Here is a 26,989-nt window from a genome sequence, read left to right as displayed (position 1 = left end):
GGCAGGGAGGCCCTGCAGAGAGACCCTGAAGAATTGGAGAGGGGCAATCACCAAATCTGAAGTTTAGCAAGGGCAAGGGCCAGATTCTGAATTTGGGACAGGACCGTCCTGGTTGTGTGCACAGACAGGAGTGAGATGCTGGAGAGCAACACTGCAGAGAGCTCAGGGGGTCCTGATTGATAGCAAGCTGAATCTGATTCAGCAGTGCCCTGGCAGCCAAGAGGGCCAACCCTGTCCTGGGGGCGGACACGGCATGGCCAAGGGAGGGGATTGTCCTGCTCTGCTCTGAGCTGGGGTGACCTCACCTCGAGAGCTGGGGGCAGTGGTGGGTGCCACAATATAAAAAACCCATTTAACCTGTCAGAGAATGTCCAAAGGAGGGCCACAAGGATGGTGAAGGGTCTGGAGGGGAAGCCTTATGAGGAGGTCACTTGGTTTGATCAGCCTGGAGAAGGGAGACTGAGGGGAGACCTCACTGTGGTCTCCACCATCCTCACAAGGGGAAGAGAGGAACAGACACTGATCTCTTCACTCTCATGACCAGTGACAGGATTCAAGGAAATTACATGAAGCTGAGTCAGGGGAGGTTTAGGTTGGATACCAGGCAGAAGCTTTTCACCCAGAGGGGACTGGACACTGGAACAAGCTCCCCAGGGAAATGGTCACTGAGCCCATCTGAGTTCAAGCAGCTTTTGGACAATGCCCTCAGGCATACGGTGTGATTCTTGGGGTGTCCTGTGCAGGGCCAGGAGTTGGGCTTGATGATCCTGACCCCTTGGGTCTCTTCCAACACAGCATATTCTATGACTCTATTAATGTCTAATTAGAGTCCTGCTATCTATCTTTATACAGTAAGTTTGATGTTGGCCTTTTCTTCAAGTATCGCATGCTTTTCTTAAAGCTCACAATGCTAGGCTCTTTAGAAAGGATCAAGTATTCAGTGTGCAGAGGCTCCAGTCACAGAGCAATGCAGGGCAGCAGGTCTGCAGTACATTCATTTTACTAACAACACTGGTTTTAGCCTAGCAGAAGCCAGCAATAATTCTGTGAGTATGGCAACACTGCCTTGTGTATTTATGAAAACTTACTAATTCTAAGTTCCTCATTAGCAGAGTCTTCACCACTCCTGTACATGAGTTAAACTCAGCTCTTTGTGCAAAGCCATCTGAAGCCCAAGGTCAACAAAGAGAGACCTGCTTATGCCTTGAATTGGAGTAATTCACAGACAGCCTTCTGCTTGGTCATCAACACAACTAGAAATTTTGCTGCTAACAATGTCACCAGCTAAAAGGAGTTCTTCACTATTTTAATAGCAGTAATGCTAACAAACACATTTTTATCTGTATCAGCAAAATGGGAAAAAGAGGAAATCTTTCTTAATTTTTAGTCACTCCTAAATAATTTCAAAATTCAAGATTTGTAATTGGTCCCATGTTTAATAGCTCCATCACAAATTTTAGCTTCCCCTATACTTTACTCATTTCAGGTCCCCTTGCATGTAGTTTCTGCCCATAATGACAGTTTAGGAAGGATTTTAATGACATCTGCTTTTCAAACTGCTAGCTGTACTCAACTTAAAAGCAAGTATTACAGTTTTGCATGAATTTGATTCAAAAAACCCCTAAAACCTAAAAGGCTTATATGGCAGGGAAGCCACAGCACATACTGGGAGCTGGTCAGAGAACACAACATCCTGTTTCAAAGGCTAGACCTTGGGGCCACTCAGACCACCAGCCACATACACCTGTGGTGAAGATCTCTGTAATATTTGGATCAAAATGTTTATTTAATTTAATAAATATCTATGCCATGCAAATATATTATTCGCATTAAAGAGCTTCAACCCAAATTGAGGGACAAACTCACCACATTGTAAGCTGGTGTTTAGCTGTCCTTCTCTTCTGCTACCAGGGTAACAATAACTCTCACTATCCTCCTACACCATGGCAGGGAGTGGGCACAGAGAATGGGAGAGTCAGAGGCAGCAGCACCTGCCTGGGTGCCAAGTGGTGACACAACAGCTCTGCTGCATGAGCAGGTCTCTCCTTAGGTACAGCAGCAAAGGCCAAATTCTGCTCTGTTACTTTTATGAGGTGAAGAGAAGAGGAGGTGCACAGGCAGAAGAGAAACAGTCAAAAACATTCACCACGGACATAGTTATGATCCAAAGAGAGACAGTACCTCTGCATTTAAATGCAACACAAGCGTAATGAAAATATAAAAATCACACATACCCTTCCCCCAAAACACTCAACACCTTTCCCACCTGAAAAGATACAGTGAACAGAAATGATGTCCCAAAATCAAAATGGAAGGAATCTTTGTTAACAGACACAGTCCCTGAATTTTTAAGATGTGGTCTTGCTGTAGTTATACCACCTCATCTGACTCCAAACCATGTACTTCATAGAGAGTGTCCAAGATATTTAGCTGCTTTTCCATGGCTGGTAAGTAAATGTTGAGGTCCCTCTGCATTCCTTTGTAAAATGTTTCTTCCTGAGGATCACACTCATCTACAGACAGAGCTGCCACAAAATCTTCATACGTTGGAGCTGCCCTTAAAGCTAACTGGGAGAGGAAACAAAGCTCTTAGATTTGCAACATAGAATAGGAAAAGAAATACAATTAAAGCCTTGAAAAACTTCTAAGACTTCCCTCTTTGCATTTAGACTGCATAGCTTCAATTTAATCACATGCACATGCATATATTGAGAATTTTAACTAGAAGGGAGCTTAACTTAAACTGGGGATCTACACAAAAATAATAATAAAAAATAATATTTTATTATAGAATTTTTTATTATTATCTTCAGAGATGCTAGACTTTTAGAAAGTGTTTGTGTATCATATTTTATATAAATACATTGGGCACATCAGAAATCAATTAAATACAAACCCCAAATAAAGTATAGTTTGTCAGGGGAGCTTCCAACCCAGTGTTACACACCATCACTAAATTCTCAACATGCTCTTTAGAAAGGTCTCTCCAACAATTCTGCTCCTCTCAAAGTCATGATTGCCTGGATGAGGTTTTCCTTTTTCCTTTTGTAATTTCAGTGATAATTTTCCAATGACAGACACAAGGGGGAGCTGCCAGACTGGACGAAAAATTTCCTCTATCCAACTCCCCACACACACTGTGCTAACCCTGTCTGAATGCTCTTCATATTCAATGCGAGATCAATCTTCAAAAAAGCAACCTCAAAATCTCTTTTCTTCATTTAATAGCCCTGCAAAACTGTGCTCAAAAACACATAATTAAAAAATTGTGCATGCAAATGCAATCTGCTTGTTTCATCTCTGGAAATCAGGCTCCATCCTTAAAGTCCAGTACTAAACACAGTGAAAGCCACAATCCTCAGTTTGAAAATAAGGTCTAGCAAAGGAATCTATTAATTTTAATACTTAGAATTTTAACACAGTTTATTAATTACACACAATATGAGATCACAAGGACAAGACCCCCAGTTCTGTCAGCAGCTAAGATAAATACTCACAGCGAAGACCCCGCGGACAACCCAACCATGGTGCTGCCGTAATGTCTTTCCATAAGCATTGTCTTAAAGGAAAAGAAAATAAATCAAGAGATAGATATATGGCAGTTTTAAGTTTGCATGTCAAGAGAATACAGAGCTTAGAGATGACTATTCAAGGGTATATTCTTGCTACTCATTGTAAATAATGGCTGTTTCTGAGCAGACTGAAAGGAGATGACAGATTTGGGATTTCTGCACTGGGGTCTCAGCTCCCCCGTCAAATCTCCTTCAACTCATCCACAGCAAGTAAGTGTTCCAACAGACAGGAAGGCTAATGCAAAGTCTAAGAAAATACTGTATGGAGTGAAATTCCAACAGTAAACCAAAGCTGCAGTGGTGGTACAGATACAGAAGAGCTTTTCAGGGAAAGAAAGGGAATGAAAAAGTAGAAAAAACCAGCAGCATGACTCTGCTGCAGACACAGAGCAATTCAAGGAGCAGTTCAGTGCTGAGGCCTTCAGACTCAGAAGGTCAAATAATCACCTTCCATGGTGTTTAACACCCGTATCTGGGAGCAATGTATTTACAGCCTCACTTCAATTTCAAGAGCTGCTACATACTTCAGTGCAGTAGTTCTTTTTACTAATCCTATAAGGCAATTGCTTTGCTGTGTAAAAGAAGATAACATAAAAAGCTTTAAAAAAGCTGTTTTGAAGTTGGTTTAATGGATTATTACAACATTATACTGCACGCATATAGAGAGGGTCTTGTGCAGGAGCAACCAAGTTAAGTCTAAGAGGAGTTTGTATTTTGTTTTGTTCTTACTGTGGTCAGTAGCTTGACAAAGAAAGTGTCAGAAATTGTGTACTTGGAAAAAAATCCTTCTTCTTTGTTAAAACCTCCCTTCTAATTCATGCAGGCAATTCACAGCCAAATTGGCAAAGAGGTGATTTCCAAGGATGATGGCCAATCACACAAGGAATTAGAAAACTAACAAAACAGCAATTATACATTTGGGAGAGCTCCCACTGGAAACCAGTAGAGAAATTTGAATGAGTCAAAGCACTTGACTGTCTCCTCTGCCAAAAGTATGCCAGTTAAAGGAATCTTTATTTGCTAATGAATTACATTTACCAGTTATCTAGTAACCCATCTCAAGGCAACCATTTTAAAAAACTGCAGTTTTCAAAAATGTTATGTCTTAGAGATCACTTTCCTCATCAGCCACTGAAGAAAAGACACAGGTTCTAAACAAGAAGGAAAGTAGTCAAGCATGTGAATTTAGAAGCAGATGAAGAACAAAGCAATTGGTACTTACTCAGAGCTGTTTGGATATTCTTCTCCCCATTCTTCACTTCTGTCAAAAATCCTTTCAAGAACTTTAAACCTCTGCCAGGAAGAACCCATGAAATAAAAAGAAACCATGCTTATAAGAAAGTAATCCAAAGTATAACAAAGCCCCCAGAGTTGCAATACAACTCCAAAGTGCAATAAAACTCAGTATTAAGGAGCCAATTTCAATCTGAACAAAATTGCAACCACCTTCTCCAGCCTCTTTCCCAGTGCCAGTGCAAGGGAAAAACACTTTGCTAAACATCTCTGCTGCAGCTTGAAATCATCTGCTTGATGTCCTAGCCAAGCAGGATCAGTCAGTCATTCACTGCAACTTCACTTTTACAGGAAAAAAGTTGGCCTGCAATGTTTTTCTCAGGCCTTTTGGCAAAGTTGCAGTGATACAACCACAGAAAGCACATTAATCTTGAAGCTGGCCAGTTTGGATTGATGGAGCCTGTGGGAAGTAACCAGCCTGCCTCATGTGCATAAGACTGCACTGGTGAAAGGCTCCTCACTGTATCAGCAGTTCCCAGTGAAGGCAGCTACAAGGCCATTCATTACCTTTTCAGCCACAGGAGAGCCTCTGTAGCAGAGTTTCTAACTTGTGCTACACCTGCATTCACTTCATGGAGCACAATCTTCTGAAGGGTATCAAACTCTTCTTTGTTGGTTATAAATTTCTGGTTTATTTTCTGGAAAGAACATAATGGGCAAAGCTTTAAGTCTCTTAAGGCCCAACAGGGGCTTATAAATACCCTCTGTTTACCAGGACTCTTCCCTGCCAAGAGATACTATAGATTCCCAAGGATGTCACACATTCCCCATGGCACAGCATGGCTGCTCTGACACCCTGGGCATGCCATCCCAGCGCACACCCCAGACACATCTGGCTAACACAACCTAAATAAAGCATCTCAGTCAAAAATTTACATGGGACCTACCATTTCTGTCCAACAAAATGCTTCAAGTTCCCATGACATCCTCCCTACTGGAGGAAAGGAGTTAATTCAAACTGCTCTTCAAGCAAAGTTTCATTTGCCCAGAGCTTCAACTACAAGCAAAATTTACCTTCTGACCACTGCAAACTCTCAATATTACACTTAGCAGTGCTCAGCATGCCTATGGTTCAGTTTATTCCCAAGTTTCTGTACACAACTCCTCACGCAAACAAAAGAGAAAATATATAAAGGGCATACAAACAGATTTTTCTTCTACATTGAAGGAGTAGCTACCTATCACTTGACTATAAATATTCTATGGTTTAGTTTTTTAAATAGCATTCTTTTCTCTTGCTATTTTCAGTCTTCCAGTAGCTACCTTCTATAAGATAAGCAACCAAACAAATCTGATTGTATACAACATTCCTTAGCACACACTCAGAAGATATATTTTGCCTTTACTTCTTTTTTCTTGAAAGAAAATGCTACAAAAAATCTTGCTATGAACACATTTTGGCACATAACCAGTATTTCAAAGGTTCTTCAAGGTTCTTCAGAAGGTACTTGAAGCTGGAAGAACTTCCAGAACAAGAACCAAGCCTGCATGGGTTGCCCTAGTCTGCTGAGAAATTGCTTCTTAAACTGCTTCTCAATCCTACTTGATTGAGCAAAGGGGCTTTTCCTCCATCCCCTCCATTTGTTTTACAGGTTAAAGTCAACATTGCTAACATCACATCATGACTTATAACCTATACAGCTCAGGATCAAAGTCACACTCATTAGGTGTAACAGATGTTTTACTTGGCAGTCAATCAAGTATTTTATAAGTTTGCACACAAGTGGATTTATTAAACACAGCATGTACTGTCAGAACAGAATTAGGGGCATTTCAGTGTTTTAAGCTGACAGATGGTAACATTATCAAATATTAAATAACCTTCCAGTACTGACTCCTACCACATAGATTCTCGAGCACTCGGGTCTAAAGTAGATATTTTGTTTAAAAAATGAAAACCAGTGCTAGAAATGAGTTACCTTGATGTTGCCTACAAAATCCATTTTAACTGGAGCAAAAACAGTTGGTCCCAGCTTGTCTACGGAAAAAAAAGAGCCAGATTTTAAAATTGTCTCTTTTTCCAGTTCTCATGTTTTAGTAAAAATGAGTTTCATTTACTCATTTAACAAATGGCAGGAAAATACTAAATGAATGACAAACTGATCTTTTTCTCTGGTATAGAACTAATCCATCCCAGTTGCTACACATGTTAAAATTCTCTGACCTACAGTTCAGAAGTCTTCTAAAGGCTGCAGGCTCACAGAGCCACCACATCCACTAGATGGCAGGGGTCCAGCTGGTCGGGGGCTGTGCTAGGTGAAGATCAAAGTCTTTGGAAAAACGAAATAGAGGGTACAGCTGATGGTGTGCTGTCAGCTGTACCAGACTGTAAGGCATCTATGCTGCTTTTCTGAGGGGGAGAAATTGCTGTTCCATAGAGACACCTAGATTGCCAAACAGCTTATATGTGGATCCCATCTCAGTGAGAGTGGATCCTCTTTAAAGCAGAGGGGTAAGAAACACGTACTGGTACCAGTTAAACTGATTGTGGTTATACTGGTTCTATTATTTCACTTTAGTGAAGAAACAAATTTTCCAAGCCAACTGCTTCACCTTTGTTTGCTGCTAGCAGCAGTCAGAAGGAGTCAGAAGAAAAGCAGCTGCTTACCCAGAACAGGCACAATTGCATAACAGGACTCCAGGAACTCCTCTGTTGGTATGCCCTCCTCCTCCCGAAGCTCAATATCACTGAACCTGGTGTCCAGGACAAGCAGAAAATACTGTTACCTTAACTATTCTTTTTATATAACTGCCAGAAGCAAAATTGGATCTCCTGTCTGAGTTATTTGCATAGAGGGAAAACTTAGAGACATGAAACCACCAACATGGCTTTTGTATTACTATGTTAAAGTAATTGACTGCAGAGAACACACATTGGGTGGTGTGGAAGCAAGGCCTGCAATTACAAACAAGGAAAAACCTCCCACTTAACTCTGTACAGCTAATTTTACAAAAGATATCTTCTTCCAATTACTGCACTGTAGGCAGTCCTGTCAAATAATCTCAGTAAATACACAGCTTTACAGACAGAAAAGTTTTAAAAATAAGTCAATTTAAGGCTTAACATTAAGTTGCAATAATCCTTTTAATTGAAACTGTACTACCTATTGCTCATGACACTGAAGAAGGTAGGAGAATCATTTTCATTTCTTTCCTCCTCACACAGAGTCAATCCACTTAAAGAATTTGTTTCTGACTGCAGGATCTTGTGGGCACCACATCCTTCTACAGCTTGCAGCTTGTCCTCTCCATCATCTTTAATGCCTAACATTTACAGGAAACAAAAGATAAACAAAAAAAAAACCCCAGTTACATACACATATTATTATTCCTTTTCATCAAAATGCCTTTCTATTTGAAGAAGGGCACTTGGACATCAGGATAATGCAAGTTTAAAAGCATCCCTGCTAGCACCACTGCAGGTTTGGTAGATGCTCAGACCACATTTCAAGCAGTCACCCCCCATTTCTTTTAATCAGACAGACCAAGCACCAGGCTGCAGTACAGGTGAGCCCACACAACCTCAGCAAGGACAGTCTTGTGAGAAAGAAGAGCACTGAAGAAGCAATTTGCTGCAGCAGGGAGCTGACTCATCTCCTTGAAAGGAAGATTACTACTCACATGGTTGTAACTTTCCCAGTATTGCTGAAGTGCCACAATGCATTTTCAAAAGCAAAAGAATAATAGTAACATGTTTACTCCTTCTGATAGGTAAGCAAATTGGCTGCTTAAATGGACACTTACATGTTATCAAAGGTTGCTATGTTCTCCCTGATTTCTATAAATATCTTTAAAGTTTTCCAGAAAAAGATCCAGGTATATCTTCCCTACTGTGGTTGGTTTTACTTCTTCTTTGGGGCCAAGTACATCTGTTTCACATAAAGTACAAGGAAGACAAAGGAAAGAAAATCTTTCATATACATCCCTTACAAGGTAAGACCTTTGGACCTCATGGAGAACTTCAGAGAACAAGTAAAGAAGGAAAAATGATTCACAGCATCTGCATCATACAAGCCATAGCTACAGCACATCTTGCTGCCAGACTGTCAAACTAGCATCCAGAATTTCCCAGGGAACCTGTCTTTCCAGGAAAGGAATACTCTCAAGTGTCAGTGAGGATTAAAGAGAGACATGAAGTGGAACTGAGCTTCTGGTTGAAGGGATCAAGCTGCAAGGAACTCTCTTCCTCCAGGTGACAACTGAGAGCAGGCTTGCAGCAGTGCCAATTAGTTGCAGAACCACTGAACAAACCCGGTGCTGGGTGAAAAGAAAACCCCTCATACCCAGACCAGCCACTCTCCAGCCTCAGACATCACTGACATTCCCAAGCAAAGTGTCTCTGCCAAGGAATGACATAGGTTTGAGTGATGCACTGATCTGTGCTTCACCAAGCCACAGGCTGGGGAGTAGAGAAACAGCCCAGGTCTGCAGTGACACTGCAGGAGTGCTATGCAAAAACCCCGGGTCCTCTGAGATTTCAAACTCAAACACCATAAGCCCTAAATGACAGAGAAAATTGCTATGGGACTGAAATGCTCAAGCACTTTCAAAGACTGACTGCTCTTAAAAAAGGGGAGAGGGAAGAAAAAATATCTGAGACAAGGCAGAGCTCTTGGGGTCAGAGGGAGCACCCAGGTACAGCCATCAGCAAGACAAAGCCCACGGGCTGGCTGGGTCAGCCCACCCTCTATGGATGGCCTTGCACATCCTAACTTTTCCCCATACTGATAGCAAAACTCTGCAGCTCAAATATCTATACCCAACAGGGGGTAGCCTTTTCTCTTTTGTGCACAGGAACCACAGGAGCTAAATGACACCAAAAACTTGAATTAGTTTGATGCCCTTGCTTTAGTGCTGTTTTATTGATATTATGCTAGAAGGTGTCATGTGTTTGTTATCCTGCAGGGACTTGCCACATTATGTAGTACCAACCCCAAAAATGGGAAAATTCCAAAGAGAACCCACAAGAGCAAAATGACTATCATCGTTAATTTGGACTTAAAAACTTCTGCTGACTCACTGACTGCATATTTATGTTTTGGAATAACAGCCAGGCAGAGAAAGCCACTGTTCAAGAACAGTACAGTCCATTCAAGAGGATGTGCAAAAATGATGTTACATGAATAGTTATCCAAATTAAGTTCAGCAGCCCTGAACAATATGAGCACATGGGAGGGAATTTTATACTGAATTAGTTCAACAGTATTTCACTGAAGTTGCACACAAATCTAACTTTCACACCATTGCTAAGATAAAGGAAGAAATAAGATGCTTTCTAGGATACTCTTAGTTGCAGGAAAAGAGTTAATTTTCTGTAAACATTTGTCAGAGCAGTCAAGAGTGACTAAAAGTTCAAGCCCTCAGACACACACACAAAGCTCCCACAACCTCTTCTGACACTGCAGCCCTACATACCAGCAGGGAATGATGTATCTGTCCACAGTGCCTGGAGAGCCCAAGCCCTGCCAGCCTTCAATCTGCACCTGGAGAGCCTCAACTTGTCCAAAACCAAATTTTTGATCTCTTTCTCCATTGAGTCCCAAGTTAGCCATCAGCAAAGGCAGCAGGAGCTATGCTGAGAAAACTTGCAAGAGGCAGTATCAACTAAAAGACTGATATTCCCTCTCCTGGGAGTCAGGGATCAGCAGTCTCACAAGGAGCCTACACCTTCCTTAATTTACACCTACAGAATAATCATTGTGGACAAAAGACTGTGCATATACTTACCTGCCAAATCCTTTGCTATATGATCGTCAACATAAACATCACCAGCCCCCTCATTTGTTTCCAAGTTTAAACATTCCATATTTTTAATAACTGCTTGCTCTTGATGGGTAATTTCTGATTTTACACAGCCATTTTCACAGGGGCTCAATTCCACCTGCCTGAAGAAAGGGAAAGAATAATACTTAGTGCATAAAGCATTGCTTGGTAAGCTTCTTCCTGTGAACACACAAATAACAAGAGAAAAACAGTTGACAGAAGTTACAGGCTGCCACAGGCTGCTCTGAGCAAAGAACTTGTCTAAAATAATAACAAGAATGAGGCAGCTTTTTGCAGTAAAGAGGATTAAAGACTCAATCTCAGCTTGCAGAGTTCAAGTATATTTACAATGATCTTTATTAAAAAGGTACATAATAATACGATTACAGAAAAGAAAATTGCAGGCAGGCATTGTAACTTGTAGAATATCCCCTCATTAGTACTTTAAAATATACATCCTTGCCACCTACTCCAGGAATCAGTCTGCTCACCATCAATGATTCTTATGAGCTTATGGAGTGGAACCAAAAATGCAGGAAGGAGCACTGAAGTGGGAGAGTTGGCTGGTGACTGAGCAGTAAGACAACAGGTGGACTGCAGAGAAAAATGAAAGGGAAAGGGCTGATACAGAAGAGACATGAAGTGGGATGAGCCAGATCCCTTTTGTTTCACCTGCTTCCAAGTAGGCAGCTCAGAGCAACACAATTCTGCCTGCATCCAGTGAGAGCAGAGTAGCAATAAGGAAAGAACAGACACTACCAAACACAGATTAGAAAAAGACTGACAGTAAAGACTTCTGTTATACCTTTCTGTTGAGGTGTGACTGGACAAGACAGAGTGCTTTACCTGAAAGATATGGAGGGGGTAGAATATTGTTTAAAGCAAGAAGACTGTATCATGCTTTTTAAACTTCACATTTTATTAAATACAAGTTGGAATCAGCAAAAAAACCCTCCCTAATTCTCTCACCTGGAGGCAGTATAAAGACAAATCTGAAAATGGTGCTACATTATTACACCATTACAATATTGTAAAGAAAAAAAGAAAAAGGAAAAGAAAGAAAATCCGAAGGTTTCTTTCAGAAGGTAGTTAGCAAGTGTCAAGTGAGACACCACACAGCATATGAAAGAGAAACAATGCAGTGAGCTTCCTTTGCAATGTTTTCTTTACTTAATCAAAAAGCTTTGAAAAAAATAGAGGAAACATGAAGCTAGATATCAGGTATGGTGAAGTAATCCCATCTCTCAGATGCAGTCATGCATCCACCTTCCTACATAGATCTTAACTTCCTGTTTGCCAGAGATGCTCCAGTTTTCCATATATAGTTATGGAACCAGGAATCAACAAAGTGCCCTTCTCATTAGAAAGCTGAACTCTTCAGCTCCCACTGACATATTAGCACACATCCAATACTGCTGTAGCTTAACAGAATAATAATTGCTGTGAGCTCCCACATGGACAAACCTGCTGCAGAGCCAAGGTATTTTGAAACACCACTGCATGACTTTCTGTGAAACACCACTATGCAACTTTCAGGCTCTGAAATAACTTTCACCTGTCATTAAAGTTTAAGAGATTGATCACTGCTTATTAAAAAAATGGTGCTACCTCACTTGCAAACCACAAGAAATAGCAGAGTATGTCCACTGTAGGACCAGTAGCTATGATATGGGTAAATAGGCATTCCCTATTTCTACAAATGTTACTTTTGACAAAAGGACTCACTAGCATCCCTGCTGAAGCTGAGAGAAGAAGATACTGGCCATTACCTTGCTTGTTCTGAGAACTGCTAAATTTGGGGATCCAGGTGGGGTCTGATGCAGTAACTCAGAAGTGAAGGCAGTATTTGCAATCTGCATACATTCTTCAAGAGTCTTCAGGAAAGTGTCACAGGTTGATTTCAACAGAGCTCCCATATCAATCTCACTCTGTGGGAAGAAATCAATTGGAAGAAATAGACTCACCACAGAAGATCAATTTGGAGCAACTAATGTCTGCAAAGCCCACAGCTTCTACAGCTGTGATTTCTGGCTAACATGAATTAAAATTCAATGTGTCAGCTGCTCAGAAGACTGGCATCACATATTTCTGTGGCTATTACCCCTCTTTTCAGCCTCTCAGTGCAAGCAGCTTAATATGCTTGCGTTTTGAAATCAATGCCTCTCAGTTATCTTACTGGTGTTAGAAGTGCATGACATACTAAGCCTGAACGTATTCAACAACAGCATTCCAGGAAACACCACTGACAGGAGATATGAAAAGTAAACAAACTAAATAGATGTAGAACGATCTGCAGATGATCATTTCAAAAACCTCATCAACAAAAATTTATTGGAAATGACAAAATGCAGAATGAGGTATCACATTGCCTCTTCATCTCTGCAAAGTGAGTTATTGTTGCTGAAATGCTTTTAGCAATAAATCTTTGCAGTTAAATGCCAGTAAGATCAGGGAAAGAGAGTCTTCTCCCAGATGCATGAAATATGAGCAGGATAAACACCACATTACAGGCCAACATCTGTGAGCTGCAAGTTCTAACAGTGCCTTTTAGTCATTTGTACACCACATCATGCTTCTGCACTGTCTTTTAATTCACCTTACACAGTTTCTGAGGTATCTTTACAGAGATGGTCTGGACACCAACCATCAACCTTCAGGTGTTTTGCCTGCTTGTTCTGCATCTGAGGACCCATCTCTCCAGTGGGAGGCACCCTGGAACTCCACACCAGCTTCTCTAGCAAGGGAAGTGCATTCTTCCTCACACATTTCTCTCTCAAACCAATCAGATCACGGTCTTTAGGAGATCCCTCTTAAATGAGGCTTCTTTGGTCACAAAGATTTGCAAGGCTTGAAACTTTAACTTAAGTGAGGCAAACCAAGCAGCTCTTTATCTCACTTTTGCTCTTTTTGTGGTCTGCAACATCTCTTGACCTTTTAAGGGTTTTGGATGTGTTTTGCTGAGCAGGATATTAATGACTCAAGCAGAAAAATGTGTGCTTCATGCAAATTATCTTTTTATAAAAGATCTTTTGCTTTTTTTGATCCACTGTAAACACATCACCTACAGGGCTGTTACTGTCTAAATCACAGGTATCAGATCTCATCTCACTACTTGCTAGCCCTACAAAGGGCAAGTCATTTGCTACAATATAGTAACACTCCATTTAAACAAGAACTGCTGTGTGAGCACTTTATTTCCCCCAGGTTCTCTGCAGAAGGAGGTTGCAACATTAAGTAACTGCGAGTGAATACTACATTGGGTATCCAGAAAAGTTCATGCATCCAAGACATTACACATGTGGTCTATAACAAAAATAGAGCTGTACCTCTGGTTCTGACACACCAGAAATGCTGGCTTCCTTTGTTTTATGCACTTGCTGAACAAGGAGGTTACAGTACAGTCTAAGTTCAGACATTTTGGTCTTCAAGGCTTCTGTGTTTTCAGTGAACTCTGAAAGTTAAACAAAAGAAAAGTTAAATTTACTGTATCCAGTGCAAGGCAAGGACAAACATTTGGTCTTAGGAGGCCTTTTAAATAGGAGAAAAGCCCTACATATAATATGCTTTGTTTTCACAAAGTAGTTTAAGCTGTAGCAATAGCATTGTTTAGATAGGGTCGTAGGTAGGAAACACTGGACATAAAAGATGAATTCTATCCAACAGAAAGGGATTAATTTAGTACAGATATCCTTGAATCATGGGATGGATGAGATTGGAAGACACTTTTGGAAACCAGCTAGTCCTGCTCCACTGTTCAAGGAGAGTCAGAGCAAATTACTCAGGTCTAGTCAGGTTTTGAACAGTGCCAAGGATGGAGACTACACAACAACTTCTGCGCAGCCTTTCAGTGCTCCCTTGCCTTCACAACAAGAACATTTTTTCTTATGTTTCAATTGAGTGGTTTGTATCAAAATTCATGCAGATCTTCTCTTGTTCATTCCATGAGAAGAGTCTGGCTTCATCTTTTTATGCTCTCTCACTAGATATTTCCTTTAATCATCTTAGCAGCCCTTTGCTGGACTCACTCCAGTGTGTCCATATGTTTCTAGTTCTGAGAAACAGAGACTGCAGAACTGAGAAGACTAATCCTGATGAGATTAACAGACATTCTGAGATTTTTCAGAAGTAATGTTTTTGATATTAGAGTCTCTGAATTATAAAATAAATTGTCTCTCAGTAATGTGGTTTAGTTCTGCAACTACATTACTAGCTGTTCACCCTGTGCTACTACATGTCACTTTACAGATCCAACTTTGTTCTGCTTCTAGGCACTGCACATCAGATCCCATCTGGTGAAGGACTCTACAGCAGCATCTTCTGCTCATCTTCTGACTTAGTTTGAACCAGTAGATGCAAAGCCTGGAGATAACACACATAAGGCTAAGAGGAGAAGCAAGTCCTCACCTCAGGGAAAGGAAGTGCTTGCCACGCCCTGCATTTACTCAGGACATCAATAATTTGCTGTTTTCCCATCTTCCGTACAGTCACTGTGCTGAGGTTACACAAGGTTAAGGCATGAGGCCTCACAATGCTCTGTGATGCCACACTTGTAAGCAAGAGGGGTTTTCATTGGGGGAGGGAAGTGAGATTGCTGACGAAAGCAAAGTGGTAAGTGAATTAATTTTCACAGCCTGACCATGATCAGATTTAAGTTTCTGGTTACTAACAGATTTGGAACTCAGTGCAAATCTTTTCTTAATCGCTGAAGCAATTCTCAAAGTGCAGAAGACAGCCCAATTAGAACATGGAAACATGTGAGGAACTCCAAAGCTGAAGAGACACTGGTGTGAGAGGCTGGGTCATCATATTTAGGCAGCTGTACAAGGTGAGGGTATTACATTCTCGTACAGTTTGCATCACAGTGACCCCTAGCCAGGGATTATTTACTCACTGTGCTTACAGAACCCATCAGCACATGGTTCTCAAATTGTTTTTATATAGCGTATTTTAACAACACCCCGACGTTTCCAAATCCCTGCCCTGAGAATTAATACCTGAGATTTCTAGTTAATATTCACATGTGTCTTAGCTTTCAGCAGCACCAAAGACCTGAAGCACAGGCTGGACACTGAAGTTGTCCTATGCACATGGACAAGGCAAAGCATGGGGAAATATAAAGCAAACATTATGTGCTAGCAAAAAGGTGTTCTTGCCTTTTTCCTTTTGTGTCCTGCTGTCAGTCAGACAGGCTTTGGCAGTTCCAAGTGCAACCAGCCACTTTTGCCTTTCAACTGCATTTCTTGCCTTCAGATAGAAGTACTGCTCCCCTGGGATAATCAGGTCCATTCGTGTGTTATCTGCAGGATGAACTGAAAGCAACAGATTTCAGACCAGCCCCCTGGCCCTTCCCAGCCCAACCAAACATCCCAACACACATGTCAGGTGGCAGGTGAGACAGAAATGAAAGAGGAGAAATCTATGGTCCCAACTTCCCCCACTGCCATTTTATGACTTCTCTTCTGAGTTAGGGAATGGACAGGATACACATGTGTACAGTTATGAAAGACAGTTTTGTGATCAACATAATCTGAGAGTCTATGGAAAGGGCATCCTTTTCTGGCAAATCTCTCTTTCAAGCTTCCAGCCCTTAAGTGAACCTCAAAAATGTAGCAATATGACTGAGCACACCTAATACTGAAGTTTATCATTCATGTTTCTAGCTTCAGCTCCATGCTTATGAGGAGTCATTTAAAGCTGTGTGATGTTCCACCACAGCTCATGAAAAGCAGTGACCCACCTGCACGTAAAATATCCATGATATTAGAGACTTGCAGTTCACTCAACGTTTTCAAAATACTGTAGCATAAAAACTATATTTTTATAGAGTGTATTTTAAGAAAAAAACAAAGTCTCCAAATCCCTGCCCTGAGAATTAATACCTGAAGTTTCTAGTTAATATTCCCATATATCTCAGCTTTTAGCAGCACCAAAGACCTGAAGCATCAAGTTATTGCAAATACATACCAGAGAAATCAAGCTGCCAAATAGCTCTTGTCACCTGAAATCTCATCTTGAATGCAACATTATCAGACAAACTTAATGCAGCTGAGTGTTACTGTATCTTAGTTACCTTGAATTTCACAAACAGCCATTTGGATGCTTCCCTTACAGCCCTTCCAGGCATCTTCCTGAGAGTCATAATAGGACAGGATGCCACCACAGAGAAGGAACCACCGAGGTTGCCAGCCTGAAAAACAAAACTGCATTTCTCAGTTACGCCTCTCCCTGCAATTCCACCATCTCTCTCACTTGAGACTTGCTGCAAATATGTCTCCAAAGATTCTCAGTCCCCCTGGAAAACCAAACCCTTTGAAGTATTACGATTTGTGGACAGACGTGGATGTTGTACACCATAACTCCTGCTTTCTGACACCTACATGTCCATTCTGCACACAGCTGAAGCACAGCAGCGTATCTCAAGATGCCATATGTCATTTTCAGTAGTTTTGCTAACACAGCATCACTGACTCACTCTGTTTTCCAAAACCACCTTCTCAGTTCAGCACCCCTCAGCTCCTTCCACCACACCTCAACCCACCTCTTCACTCTTCCCAAAAGCCACCCCTGCTGTCTTGCCTTCCAAGTCCTCCTCCCTTGAAGGAAGGGCTAGCCAGGTTATCTTGAACAACAACATGTAAGAATCTCTTAAAAACCAACAGACGAACCGAGGCGGATCTGTTGATTTCTGAACATTCTGAATGCCATCTTTCAGTGAAGCAGTTTTCAACAGCTCTTGAAACTCCTTGTGCTGCCCACATAAAACATAGTCTTGAATTACTGACCTGCACTTCTGGATACCTTCCCAGAGAAAAACCAAAACAAGACTAGACCAACACCAGTAGTTCTGGGTACACTTCTGCCCACCCTGCTGCCCAACTTTAGAAGTAAATCAGCCTTTTTTTCTACTTTTGGAAGCACCACAGCAGTATGAAAAGATAAAACCAAACACAACCTGACAGCTGCCATTTATGTCTAATTAAAAGCTACAAGCTCATTAACTTAAGAAGAAATGAGGCAGCAATGTCACTGTAGGAAAGCAGCTTTCATTTACTGAGCTGTAACAAGCTTCCCTGGCCAGGTCCAATGGATTGAGGTTCTGACACTCCCACATTGTGCCAGACAACCATCTCTGAAAGAAAACACTTGGACAAGATGCTGTGGGCCACATGGGCTCTTAGATATTTTGGCAGATATTTTCACTTCTGCTGTCCCCTGCACCAGGGCCCCGCCAACCAGAACTGTGCGGCAGGAGCCCAGGCTGGGCTTGGACTGATACCACATTGGAGGAATGACAGCTCCTTTCCACCTAGAAATTACTTCCTTAGACAACTGCTGAAGCCAAGCACAACACAGTTTAAGATTAGAAAGGCCTAAAGCCTCAGGCTAACAGCAGGAGTATGGTCTGGCTTGCCCCCTCTGCTTTACTTTTTTTATTTTTTAATCAATACCACTGCATTCAGTCCAACCCAGTTTATAGATTGCTGAACCCTGTGTGGTGGCTGGAAAACAAATTAAACATAAATAATATTTCATTCCCTTCTAGAACTCTTCCATTATTTCCCAGAAGATGATAAAAATGTCAAAAATCCGAAGTACTCTCAACACTTCTTTACTTCATATGAAGGGGGGAAAATCACAAGAATGAGAGAAAAAATAAAATCAGCAAGACTGGTTTCTATTTGTCTTGCTTCCAAAATAAAGCAACTATGCTGAAAGTCAGTGCTGATATGTGAGAACTCACAAAAAAAGGAAGTGATTGTTCAGCAGAGAGAAGCAGTTAATTGCTTCAGACACTCAATGGCACAGAACCAATTCTTTAAATAATGCACAGTGCCACAGTCAATACAAGCCTCTAATTCAGTCTGGAGCTCCTGCTGCTGCACATGAATCATTTCAGCCATGGTCCTACAGCTCACAATTGCAGCTGATGCTCAACCAAACCGTGCCCCATCCATCAAAGGCTGTGCAATCAATTAGCCAACATACAAATCACTCTGCCTCCATCACTTTGGAGGCTGGCTGAAATATGTTGTGAATGAATATATTTTTTGAGATTTTTATTTTGTTGGTTGTTTTGGTTCTGGGTCTTAGGGTTTTTTTTGTGGGGAACAGAGCAACTACCTGTATTCCTTTGCAGAAGCCAATTGTTCTTTAATTATTAAATACATATTAAAAAGATTGTGATAGACAATTTTTACCTAGGACAATAGATATTTTCAGAACAGAATTGTTACACTAATAAAACCACTTTTTTTGTAAAAGGGAAATAATTTTCAAAAACCTCACAGCAAGGTTCTGTCAGAAGATGCATGAACCACCTGTACTCACTGACAGTCAGCAGCCATGGGAAGGTTATCATAAACAATCAGCTAAAAATAGCATGTGGCTGACAAATCATGGGCACTGCACAGGGATACAATCTTTAATTACAGGAGCTTCACTTCTGCAGACAAGTGAAGAATGGAGGAACACAAAAAAAACCAAAACAAAAACCAAAGCAGCAAAAAGATACTCAGGCACTTCCAATAACACAAGTCTTGGGTTTATTCAGTGTTATTTGCCTCCTATAAATTGTCATAGGAATATTGCAATTTTTGGAACTGAGCATTCAGATTTCACCTGATGCAGAAAGGTAAAGCTGAACCTTTTAAGGTCTTACTGGTGCCAGCATTATCCCAACTTTGAAGAAGAATTTAAGTCCATTATACTGGTGGTGCACAGGCAGGAAAAAATACAGCTGGTACTTCCAACATCTCATTTTAGAGGCACAGTACCATTAACAGTAAAAATTGACCTTGGTGGGAAAGGTATGTACAAAAAAAAAAACCCAATAAAGCACAATGCACAATAAAAAGTGATTAGTAGCTTAAGGTCTCAGCCATAGAAGAGAGTGAAGATATTCCAGATGACTTCACAGGCACTGGTTGAAGTACACATTGCACTCCTGTGTGGAACAGTTAGTGCCTGCAGTATCTTGAAGATTTGATATTGTCCACTACAAAATCAGATATTTAAGTAGTCTGTGCCTGCTAAGGATTCACTACTTCTCGAGAAGTTTCCACAGAAAGAAAGATCTGCCTACTTCCATCATTACACTTTAGGAAATCTGGATGTAGCTATCACTGAGCAAACTTGACATTTCTTGATAACACAGCTGAAACTTGGACATAATTCAAACTTTAATGTTATACAACTCAGACTCCAGACAGCATTCCTTCCAAAGAGCCAAGCCTGGAGAAAAGAAAAACAAAACCAACATTTGAAGACATGTAGATCATGTCAGACATCTACAAAGCCAAGCTGGGAGAATTACATACTCAAGAAGTCAAATTGATGACCTGGAAAACAAGCTGCAATTAAGAGACACCAATTCCACCTGCATTTCTAAAATGCATAAAGCCCAGACATCCAGATTTTTATTACTGCTTACTTTCCATGAGAATTATGTAGCACTTCAGGCCTATTAATTTCTTGAGCTTCAGAATAAGTTTTTGTAAAACTTTTGCAGTAGAGAGTCTTTGGACTCTTTGACCCTAATCCAGACTTTAACTGCAGACAGGAGATAATGATGGACTTTCCATGTTACAACATCTGTCTAATAGGAGTCAAAGCCACCACCACCTCCCTACTGCTTGTAACAAGGGCAAGATCCAAGACTTGGCTACAGGGGGCATAGCAGGACAGATTGCTGTTTTAATGTGCAGGGTCACAAAGAAGTCCCAGAATGGCTGCCCTGATAGTCAGAGCCATGCCACAGTGAGAATGAGCACTATCCATGTTTCATCCCACCCTGAGTAAATGTAAACTGTGCCATGTGCTCACTGTCCCACCATCTCCAGCTTTATCTCCCAAGGACACAGCTCTGCCCAGAGCTGTGTCAGTGACTGATAGCTGGGCAAGAACTGCTGAAAACTCAGCTCTAGCAGGGCAAAGACACTGTCAGTCAACCAGGTTTCTAGTCAGCAATTAGCAAGAAAGGATCTTACACAGATCAAACCTCACACTCTTCCCCTTTTTTCCCATTCAAGGACACAAGTAAAATATTATCCTGACATAAGCATTTTGCACTCAAAACTGGCGCCTACTTTTTCTATACAGCCTCCTAAGGTTACCCAGAATTTTGGGAAGGGCAATCCCAGGTGCCAGACACATTTTGCAGCCTTAATTCTATAGCAGAACAATTTGACAGGATAAAAATCCAGTTTGTATCCACGAGGAACAGCAGAAAGGCAGACAAGAGTGTGTAACAATCTATGCCTCTTCTGTGAGCTATTATCCTGTCACCTAGAGAGCAGCTTCTGGAAATACCCATACTGCAATTTTACTCTGGTTATGTGCATATTAACAGCAGGAATCAATGCAAAAAGCCCCTAAAGGTAATGAAGTTCAAAGATTTAGCACCTTAACAATGGTACCACTTTTTAAAGCACTTGCTTGAGGGACACTAGAGATTCAAGTGAAGGAAGCAACAGCTGGAACAGGCTTTAACACAATGACCTTCTCCCAAACGATTTTTCTCACAGGGATTCCATGAAGTCCATTTTTGTTTCAATCACAATTGTTAGGGCAATGTCAGCAGCACTGAAAGAGCATCCTGTCATCACAGGGCAACTGGGTTTGTTTGCAAACGATTTTAGGGCAGTGCCCAGCCAGGGCACAGAGAGCACAATGTACCAGTGAGGCATTTTGGAAGGGGATGCAGTGGAAGGATGAAGGGCAGAGAGGGGATCGTGGTGGAGGCAGAAGTTCAATAACACAGGCCCTCTGCTCAGACACTAACTCAAGCAATACAAAGCTCCTGGGAGTTTTCCTCCTCTGTTTATGTTTCCCAGCCTCAGCAACCGAGCTGCTCCTCTCTCTGACCCCTGGGGTGGTTATCAGGCCAGACTGAGTTAACACACTGGATTTATGTAAGCGCATACAGATACCACATGATGGTATCTCCTCACCATCAGTCTACCACACCTTTGGTTTCTGTCCTACCCAGCCATTTCCTGTGATCACTTACTCACCTCAGTGCAGAGGGACTGAATGCAGCAGCACCAGTACTGCAGCATACCTGGCAGGGAATGGAGGCTCTGCAGCACTGCTCTGACACAGAAAGAGGGGACACAGATTTCCATTCCTGCAGCCTCATCAAACTTTTCTACTGTGAGCACATTACATAATTCCAAAAAGGCTGGACAAAAGCAAGGTTGCTGCATGAAGCAATACAGAAGGAAAGGGAAAAAAATAATGAGAAAGGTCAAATCACACAAAGACAACGAAGCAAAATCTAAAGAGAATTAACTAATCAGTCCCTGAAGTATACTGCATGAAAAGTCTCATCCAGCCAGAACTGGCTGAGAGTCAGGCATCTAAACCAACACCTGGATCCTGAGAGCAGCCACAGCCAATAATAGAAGGCAGACCATTGCCCTGAAGGCAATAGAAACCTCAGCTGTCTAGGTCCACCTCCACAAAAACCAGACTTCTAATTTTATACAATCAGAACTTGGACTATACCCAGAGGCTAAAATGAAGGAGGAAATTATAAAAGGCTTTTTAGAACCAAGTCTTTCTCTAAGTGTGAAGTTTTTGATTAATTCCTCTACGTCTGGAAACAGAGGAGCTTATTTCCAGAGCTTGATATCAGCTGGAAGGATATGTGTCTCTCATCCCAAGAGGTCAGATTTCTTAAACTCCCAAAACAAAGACTTGCTCTAAGCAATATCATGTGCATCCAGATCCAAGATACAAGAACTAATGCTTTTTCTCATTTTCTTGAGCTCTACCCCCAAGTTTATTAAGGAAGCCTGAATCATTAAAGACAAGAGCAATTCAAAGTCTTTTGTGAAAGCTGAAATATACTGCTTGGTGTTGGCTCTTGGTTTATCTTGGGATAAACTGAAAAGAATCCAAAGTACAACAATAAACTGAGAGGGGATGGTTACATACAGGTAGATGGGGAGAGCTATCTGAAGTATGTGGTGATGGCATGAAGGTGAGTCTCTCATGCCTTGGGGAAGATTAATTACTTAGGGGTAGAACTACTCACCACACATAAGAAAGTGAACATTTAAATATCAGGAAAAGCTTAGTCTTGCAAAGGAAAGTGATCAAAGCCATTTTATGGAGCACCTAACAAATACCAGGCAAGCCAGAGGAATTAGTCATTTTCATGGAATGATGAAGCTGCCTTTGAACCCCACAGCCAAGAGCTGATCCATACCATTCTTCCAGAGTTAGCAGCAATCCTGCCTGTGGCCAGCCATTCCAGATAGGGTGTGTGCCTGCACTGAAGAGCTAAACTGAACTGTATTTCAGCAGAAAGAAAAAAATCAACTTAAAAGTGCCAAGTTCTCACACACCATTGAAGGGAGGTATTCCCCAACTCCATGCAGCTTCCCAGCAATAGCTTACTCATTCTATTAACCTGATGAGAAAAAAAAATAATCTATGCCTTTTACAAGCTTAATCCCAAAGACTAAATCCATTTATTTTATTAACCAGAAGTTATGCTCAGCAAAGAGCACACACTGCAGGTTAAATTCAGAGAGTCCCATGGGAGGCAGTTTCCAAGCAGCCAAGAGCAGCCTTCACGTGCAGCTCAGCTTTGCTCTGTCCTTTCTCTATCCTAGCAGCAGCATTCCCCAGCTGGAGATCAGTCACGCCGTGACTCTGCAGCCAGGATCTGCCTTTGATGCTGCCCACACCAGAATGGCTTGTGCTCAGCCAGGACTGCAGGCAGTGGCAGCACAACAGACCGAGGGGCTACAGGGAGGGCACACGGTGACACTTATATCATTCCAATTGCTCACTACAGCAAGAGGCACTGAAACAATAGTTACACACCCATCCCCAGCCCCCACCGAGCAAAGCCAACATCAGATAGAGACTTCTGGCAAAGGATGAAATCTAGGAATTTTTTAAGATCATGTTACATGCTTTGACTATAAGCTCAGCTGAGGCCAACTTGCATGCCTGCATGATTTAAGTCACCCTGCTCTGGGTTTTGAGGATTAATAATTTGAAGTTTGCAGATGCATTATATATCTGCCCAAGAGGAAAAGTGCTGTCTCCCTTTATATGACAAAAATTCTGCTTGCAAAGTTCCCTGCTCTCTTAAGGTTTTAGCCAATTTAGTGGGGGAAGCATAGACAAGAGCAATCAAAAGACACACACCGCAAACACAAGATCCCAACAGATTTTCATAGGCTAGAGCTTTGTGAATGTATATCTGAACCAAAGATGGCAAACTTCACTTGAACTTAAACAGAAGTAACACAGTGAGAAATCACTATCTGGTGGCCATTGCATTAGGGGACAGAAAAACTCTAAAAAATCACAGTTTTCTAAACTCAAGAGATTTCCGAGTTAGCACTGGAAACCATGCATAGAGAAACAACAATGTGAGTGCAGGATCAACACCAGAGGAAAAACCCTACCTCTAAGCAGAAACCAAGTAATACTGATCTAATTTATTCTAATCTATATAAAGCAAACAAGTGCATTTATTACAAACAAGATAACTTGTTTAAGCAGTAAGGCAAACTGACCTGTCTTTCAATTGGCAGCAATCATGGTGTGCTTTTTCTGCCCTTTGCCCACAGAAAACCAAACTTGTTTCCTATTTCTGAAACGCTCCTGCTGTCAATAACTATGTAATTTGCAACACAGATCTAGCTCTGGGCCCAAGAGCTGGGAGGAAATGGGCTGATGTGGACTTGACCTCTCATGATGGCAATGACATAAGACGTTACGAAATCAAAATTCCCAGAAAAGACTCAATTACCCACAAACTCGCATCAGCTCCTCTCTCACAGCAAGAAGGAAAAGCAGTTCTTTTCTACAGTTTTATGCTTGCTCTATCTCTTCTCTGACTGTGAGGGGTCCTTCTCATTCTGAGGTACATCAGCAGTGTGTTATTAGCACAGGCACACACCAACACAGAAGGATGACACACAGTTTCCCCACTTTTTGCATGCATCGTTTACACTCTACTGCATCTGATTCATCAACCTTGAGCAACAGGAAAAGCATACTGGGGGCAGAATACTGGCAGAAATACTGTTCTGGATGACCTGTTGAACCTTCTTACTTCCCATAATCCCCAAAAGGATGTTTTCCTGTCTCACTCTCCAGCTCTTTGTTATTGCTACAATGATCGCCACATTCCAGAATGAAATTTTTTTTCTTTTTGCATCTCTGCATAAATTTGTAACTTAATGGCTTCAGGGCAGGAAGTCTTCATTTTGCAGCAAAAGAAAGCACCAGTATGTACAGACAGCTTGCAGAACAGCAAATTTACTGTTCTCAAACACACCATGGGCCTTCTACCACTTAACAAAAGGCAGAGAGTGACCTTGACCATGACACTTACTGGAAGAGTCAAGTTTCAACCAAGAAATTAGAAGGATGCTTCAATCTTCCATCACAGATTTTCTCTGTGTTGACAGCAAAACCTCTCCTAGTTTTCAGCCAGTACAAGTCTTACATATGCAAGGAAAAGTTTCCTTCAGTCTGCATTCACTTGACTGAGGTTTGCAAAGCACTATCCTTCTTCATGCAGGGTCATTTGACTGGAAGTGCTTATCAACGTGGCTAGCAAAAGAAAATTTTGATGAAAACAGCATACTTCTTAGTCTTCATCTTGCCATCAAAACAGAAGACCAGCTGATCCTACAACAAGCACACTCAGGCACTAAAATGTCAAATGCCAGTCAGTTATCTACAACATGCATTGTTTCCCACAGACACACATTCCCAGGTCTCATGGCATGAAACCAAGCACAAGGGTTCCAGACACACCCCAGCACCTCAGCAATGCAAAGAAAAACATGTAAAACTTTCGATCAGCTGAACCATAGGTGGTGTTAGTATGGGGAAAGGACTAACATCACTCCCACAGTTCTGCAACTCACATGAAAAGAGGCAAGCATGGCTGCTCCTACTGCCACTTCATAATTCAAGAGCATTCACAAATAATTAACAACAAAAGAAAAAAATCCACGTCTGTTCACTGAGACCTGACAAATTTTGATTCTCATCTCAGAACACCTCTTGCCTAAAGGGGAAATGTCACAGCAATCTTCCAGCACAGCAATAAATCCAGCCCCGTGCACCACTGCTGCCCCCCCATCCCTACCCCACGAATTCAACACTCACTTGTGCTTCAGCTTTTTCTTTGTTTAATTTTGATTTCCTCCACTTTCCTAGCTAGCCAGAGTGCTGCAGCTGTTCCAGCCTCTCGGGAGAAAGTCCAGCAAGGCGGCAGCCCCTACACAAACACACACTCACACACACACTGCTGAGCAGCACTCGCACCTGGCGATGGCAGCGTGGTCGTGCTTACTTCTCTCTGACCTTCAAGTTCCCAAACTGTTCCCACAGACCACCCAGAGGTTTGCACCTGGCAAGACCTCATCCACAGCCCCAAACCACACACCTCTGCCCCACCTGACTCGAAGGTGACATCCCATGGGAACGCGGGGGGCTTCTGACCCCACCACCTCCAACCTCTGCCGAGCAAACCCTGGCCACACACGGCTGCTTCCAACCTGCCATGACAATCAAGCCTTCCGTGGCACGGGAACACTCGAAAAATTAAAATTTGGGCCTAGAGCTAGCCGGTCAAACCCCCTCCACCTTTTTTCTTGTCTTTCAGATTTTCTGCATGCCTTCTTATCCGAATCCCCCAGGTGGGACTGAATGGCAACACGTTTTTCTCCCAGCTCTGGGAATGCCCGAGTCGCCGCGGTAGAAGTTCCACGGGGGTGTGCGGAGAACGGGGAAGTTCCCTGCTGGAGCTGTGACCCAGAGCATCCCAACTATCGAAACCCCAAACCCCAACCCACGGCCCCGGACGGGCGCTGGCACCGGGATAAACGCCGGGCAGTGACACTAAGGCAGCGCTGGGGCTGCTCCCCTGCACGGCGGGGTCAAGGGGCAGCGCTGACCCGCACCCAGCAAGCACAGTGAATACATACATGAATGTGCTTGTATAAATACACATACGAGAAGATGACGGCGCCCGTCTCGCAAAGGCTGAGCGCTGGCAGGCACTCACCGCTCAGGTAGTTGGTCCACTTGTACAGGACCCCCTCCATGCCGGCCGGCCCCTGGCCCCATGCAGCGCGGCCGCCCCCCGGCGGGGTCACGCCGCCCGCCGCCGCCCGCGCTCCGCCGCGCCGCCGCCACACAGCGCCATCGCGGGGGGGCGCGCGCCCCGCCCGGCCCGCGCCGCGCCCGCCCCCTGCCGCCGCCGCTGCCACGCTCTCAGCGCAGGGAGCGCCGCAGCCGCGCAACCACGGCACGGCCCCGCGGCGCTACGGCAGCGCAACCCGCGCTGTGAATCGCGGCCCGCGTGACCGGCGGGAGTG

At 42.5% G+C, this 26,989-nt stretch overlaps 1 protein-coding gene across 1 annotated transcript; it reads right to left on the bottom strand.

The window, feature by feature from the left end:
• Positions 1 to 505: 505 nt before the first annotated feature.
• On the bottom strand, positions 506 to 26,727 carry PLEKHA8 (pleckstrin homology domain containing A8). Its single transcript, XM_054273837.1, has 14 exons — positions 26,677 to 26,727; positions 16,699 to 16,815; positions 15,782 to 15,937; positions 13,955 to 14,079; positions 12,398 to 12,556; positions 11,434 to 11,474; positions 10,593 to 10,750; positions 7,970 to 8,129; positions 7,474 to 7,559; positions 6,785 to 6,843; positions 5,373 to 5,503; positions 4,795 to 4,865; positions 3,498 to 3,559; positions 506 to 2,568 (listed from the first exon to the last, which is right to left on the bottom strand). Exons 1-14 carry the CDS (start codon positions 26,714 to 26,716, stop codon positions 2,371 to 2,373), a joined length of 1,563 nt encoding a protein of 520 aa, XP_054129812.1. The 5' UTR covers positions 26,717 to 26,727; the 3' UTR covers positions 506 to 2,370.
• Positions 26,728 to 26,989: the final 262 nt, after the last annotated feature.

Source organism: Melozone crissalis, unplaced genomic scaffold (assembly GCF_028551555.1).
Source record: "Melozone crissalis strain CALT ecotype California unplaced genomic scaffold, PUWL_Pcris_2 ptg000016l_1, whole genome shotgun sequence".
NCBI lineage: Eukaryota > Metazoa > Chordata > Aves > Passeriformes > Passerellidae > Melozone > Melozone crissalis.
The sequence above is the reverse complement of the archived record's forward strand: the minus strand, read 5'-3'. Positions and strand labels throughout refer to the sequence as shown.

Bases quoted from the DNA above. Each gene is read 5' to 3' on its own strand.
- PLEKHA8 (XM_054273837.1), bottom strand. From the start codon at position 26,716: ATGGAGGGGGTCCTGTACAAGTGGACCAACTACCTGAGCG. The intron at 6,844-7,473 runs GTAAGCAGCTGC...TTTTTTCCGTAG, and splicing joins TGCAATTGTGCCTGTTCTGG to ACAAGCTGGGACCAACTGTT. The intron at 2,569-3,497 runs GTGAGTATTTAT...TTCCTCTCCCAG, and splicing joins TTGTCCGCGGGGTCTTCGCT to TTAGCTTTAAGGGCAGCTCC.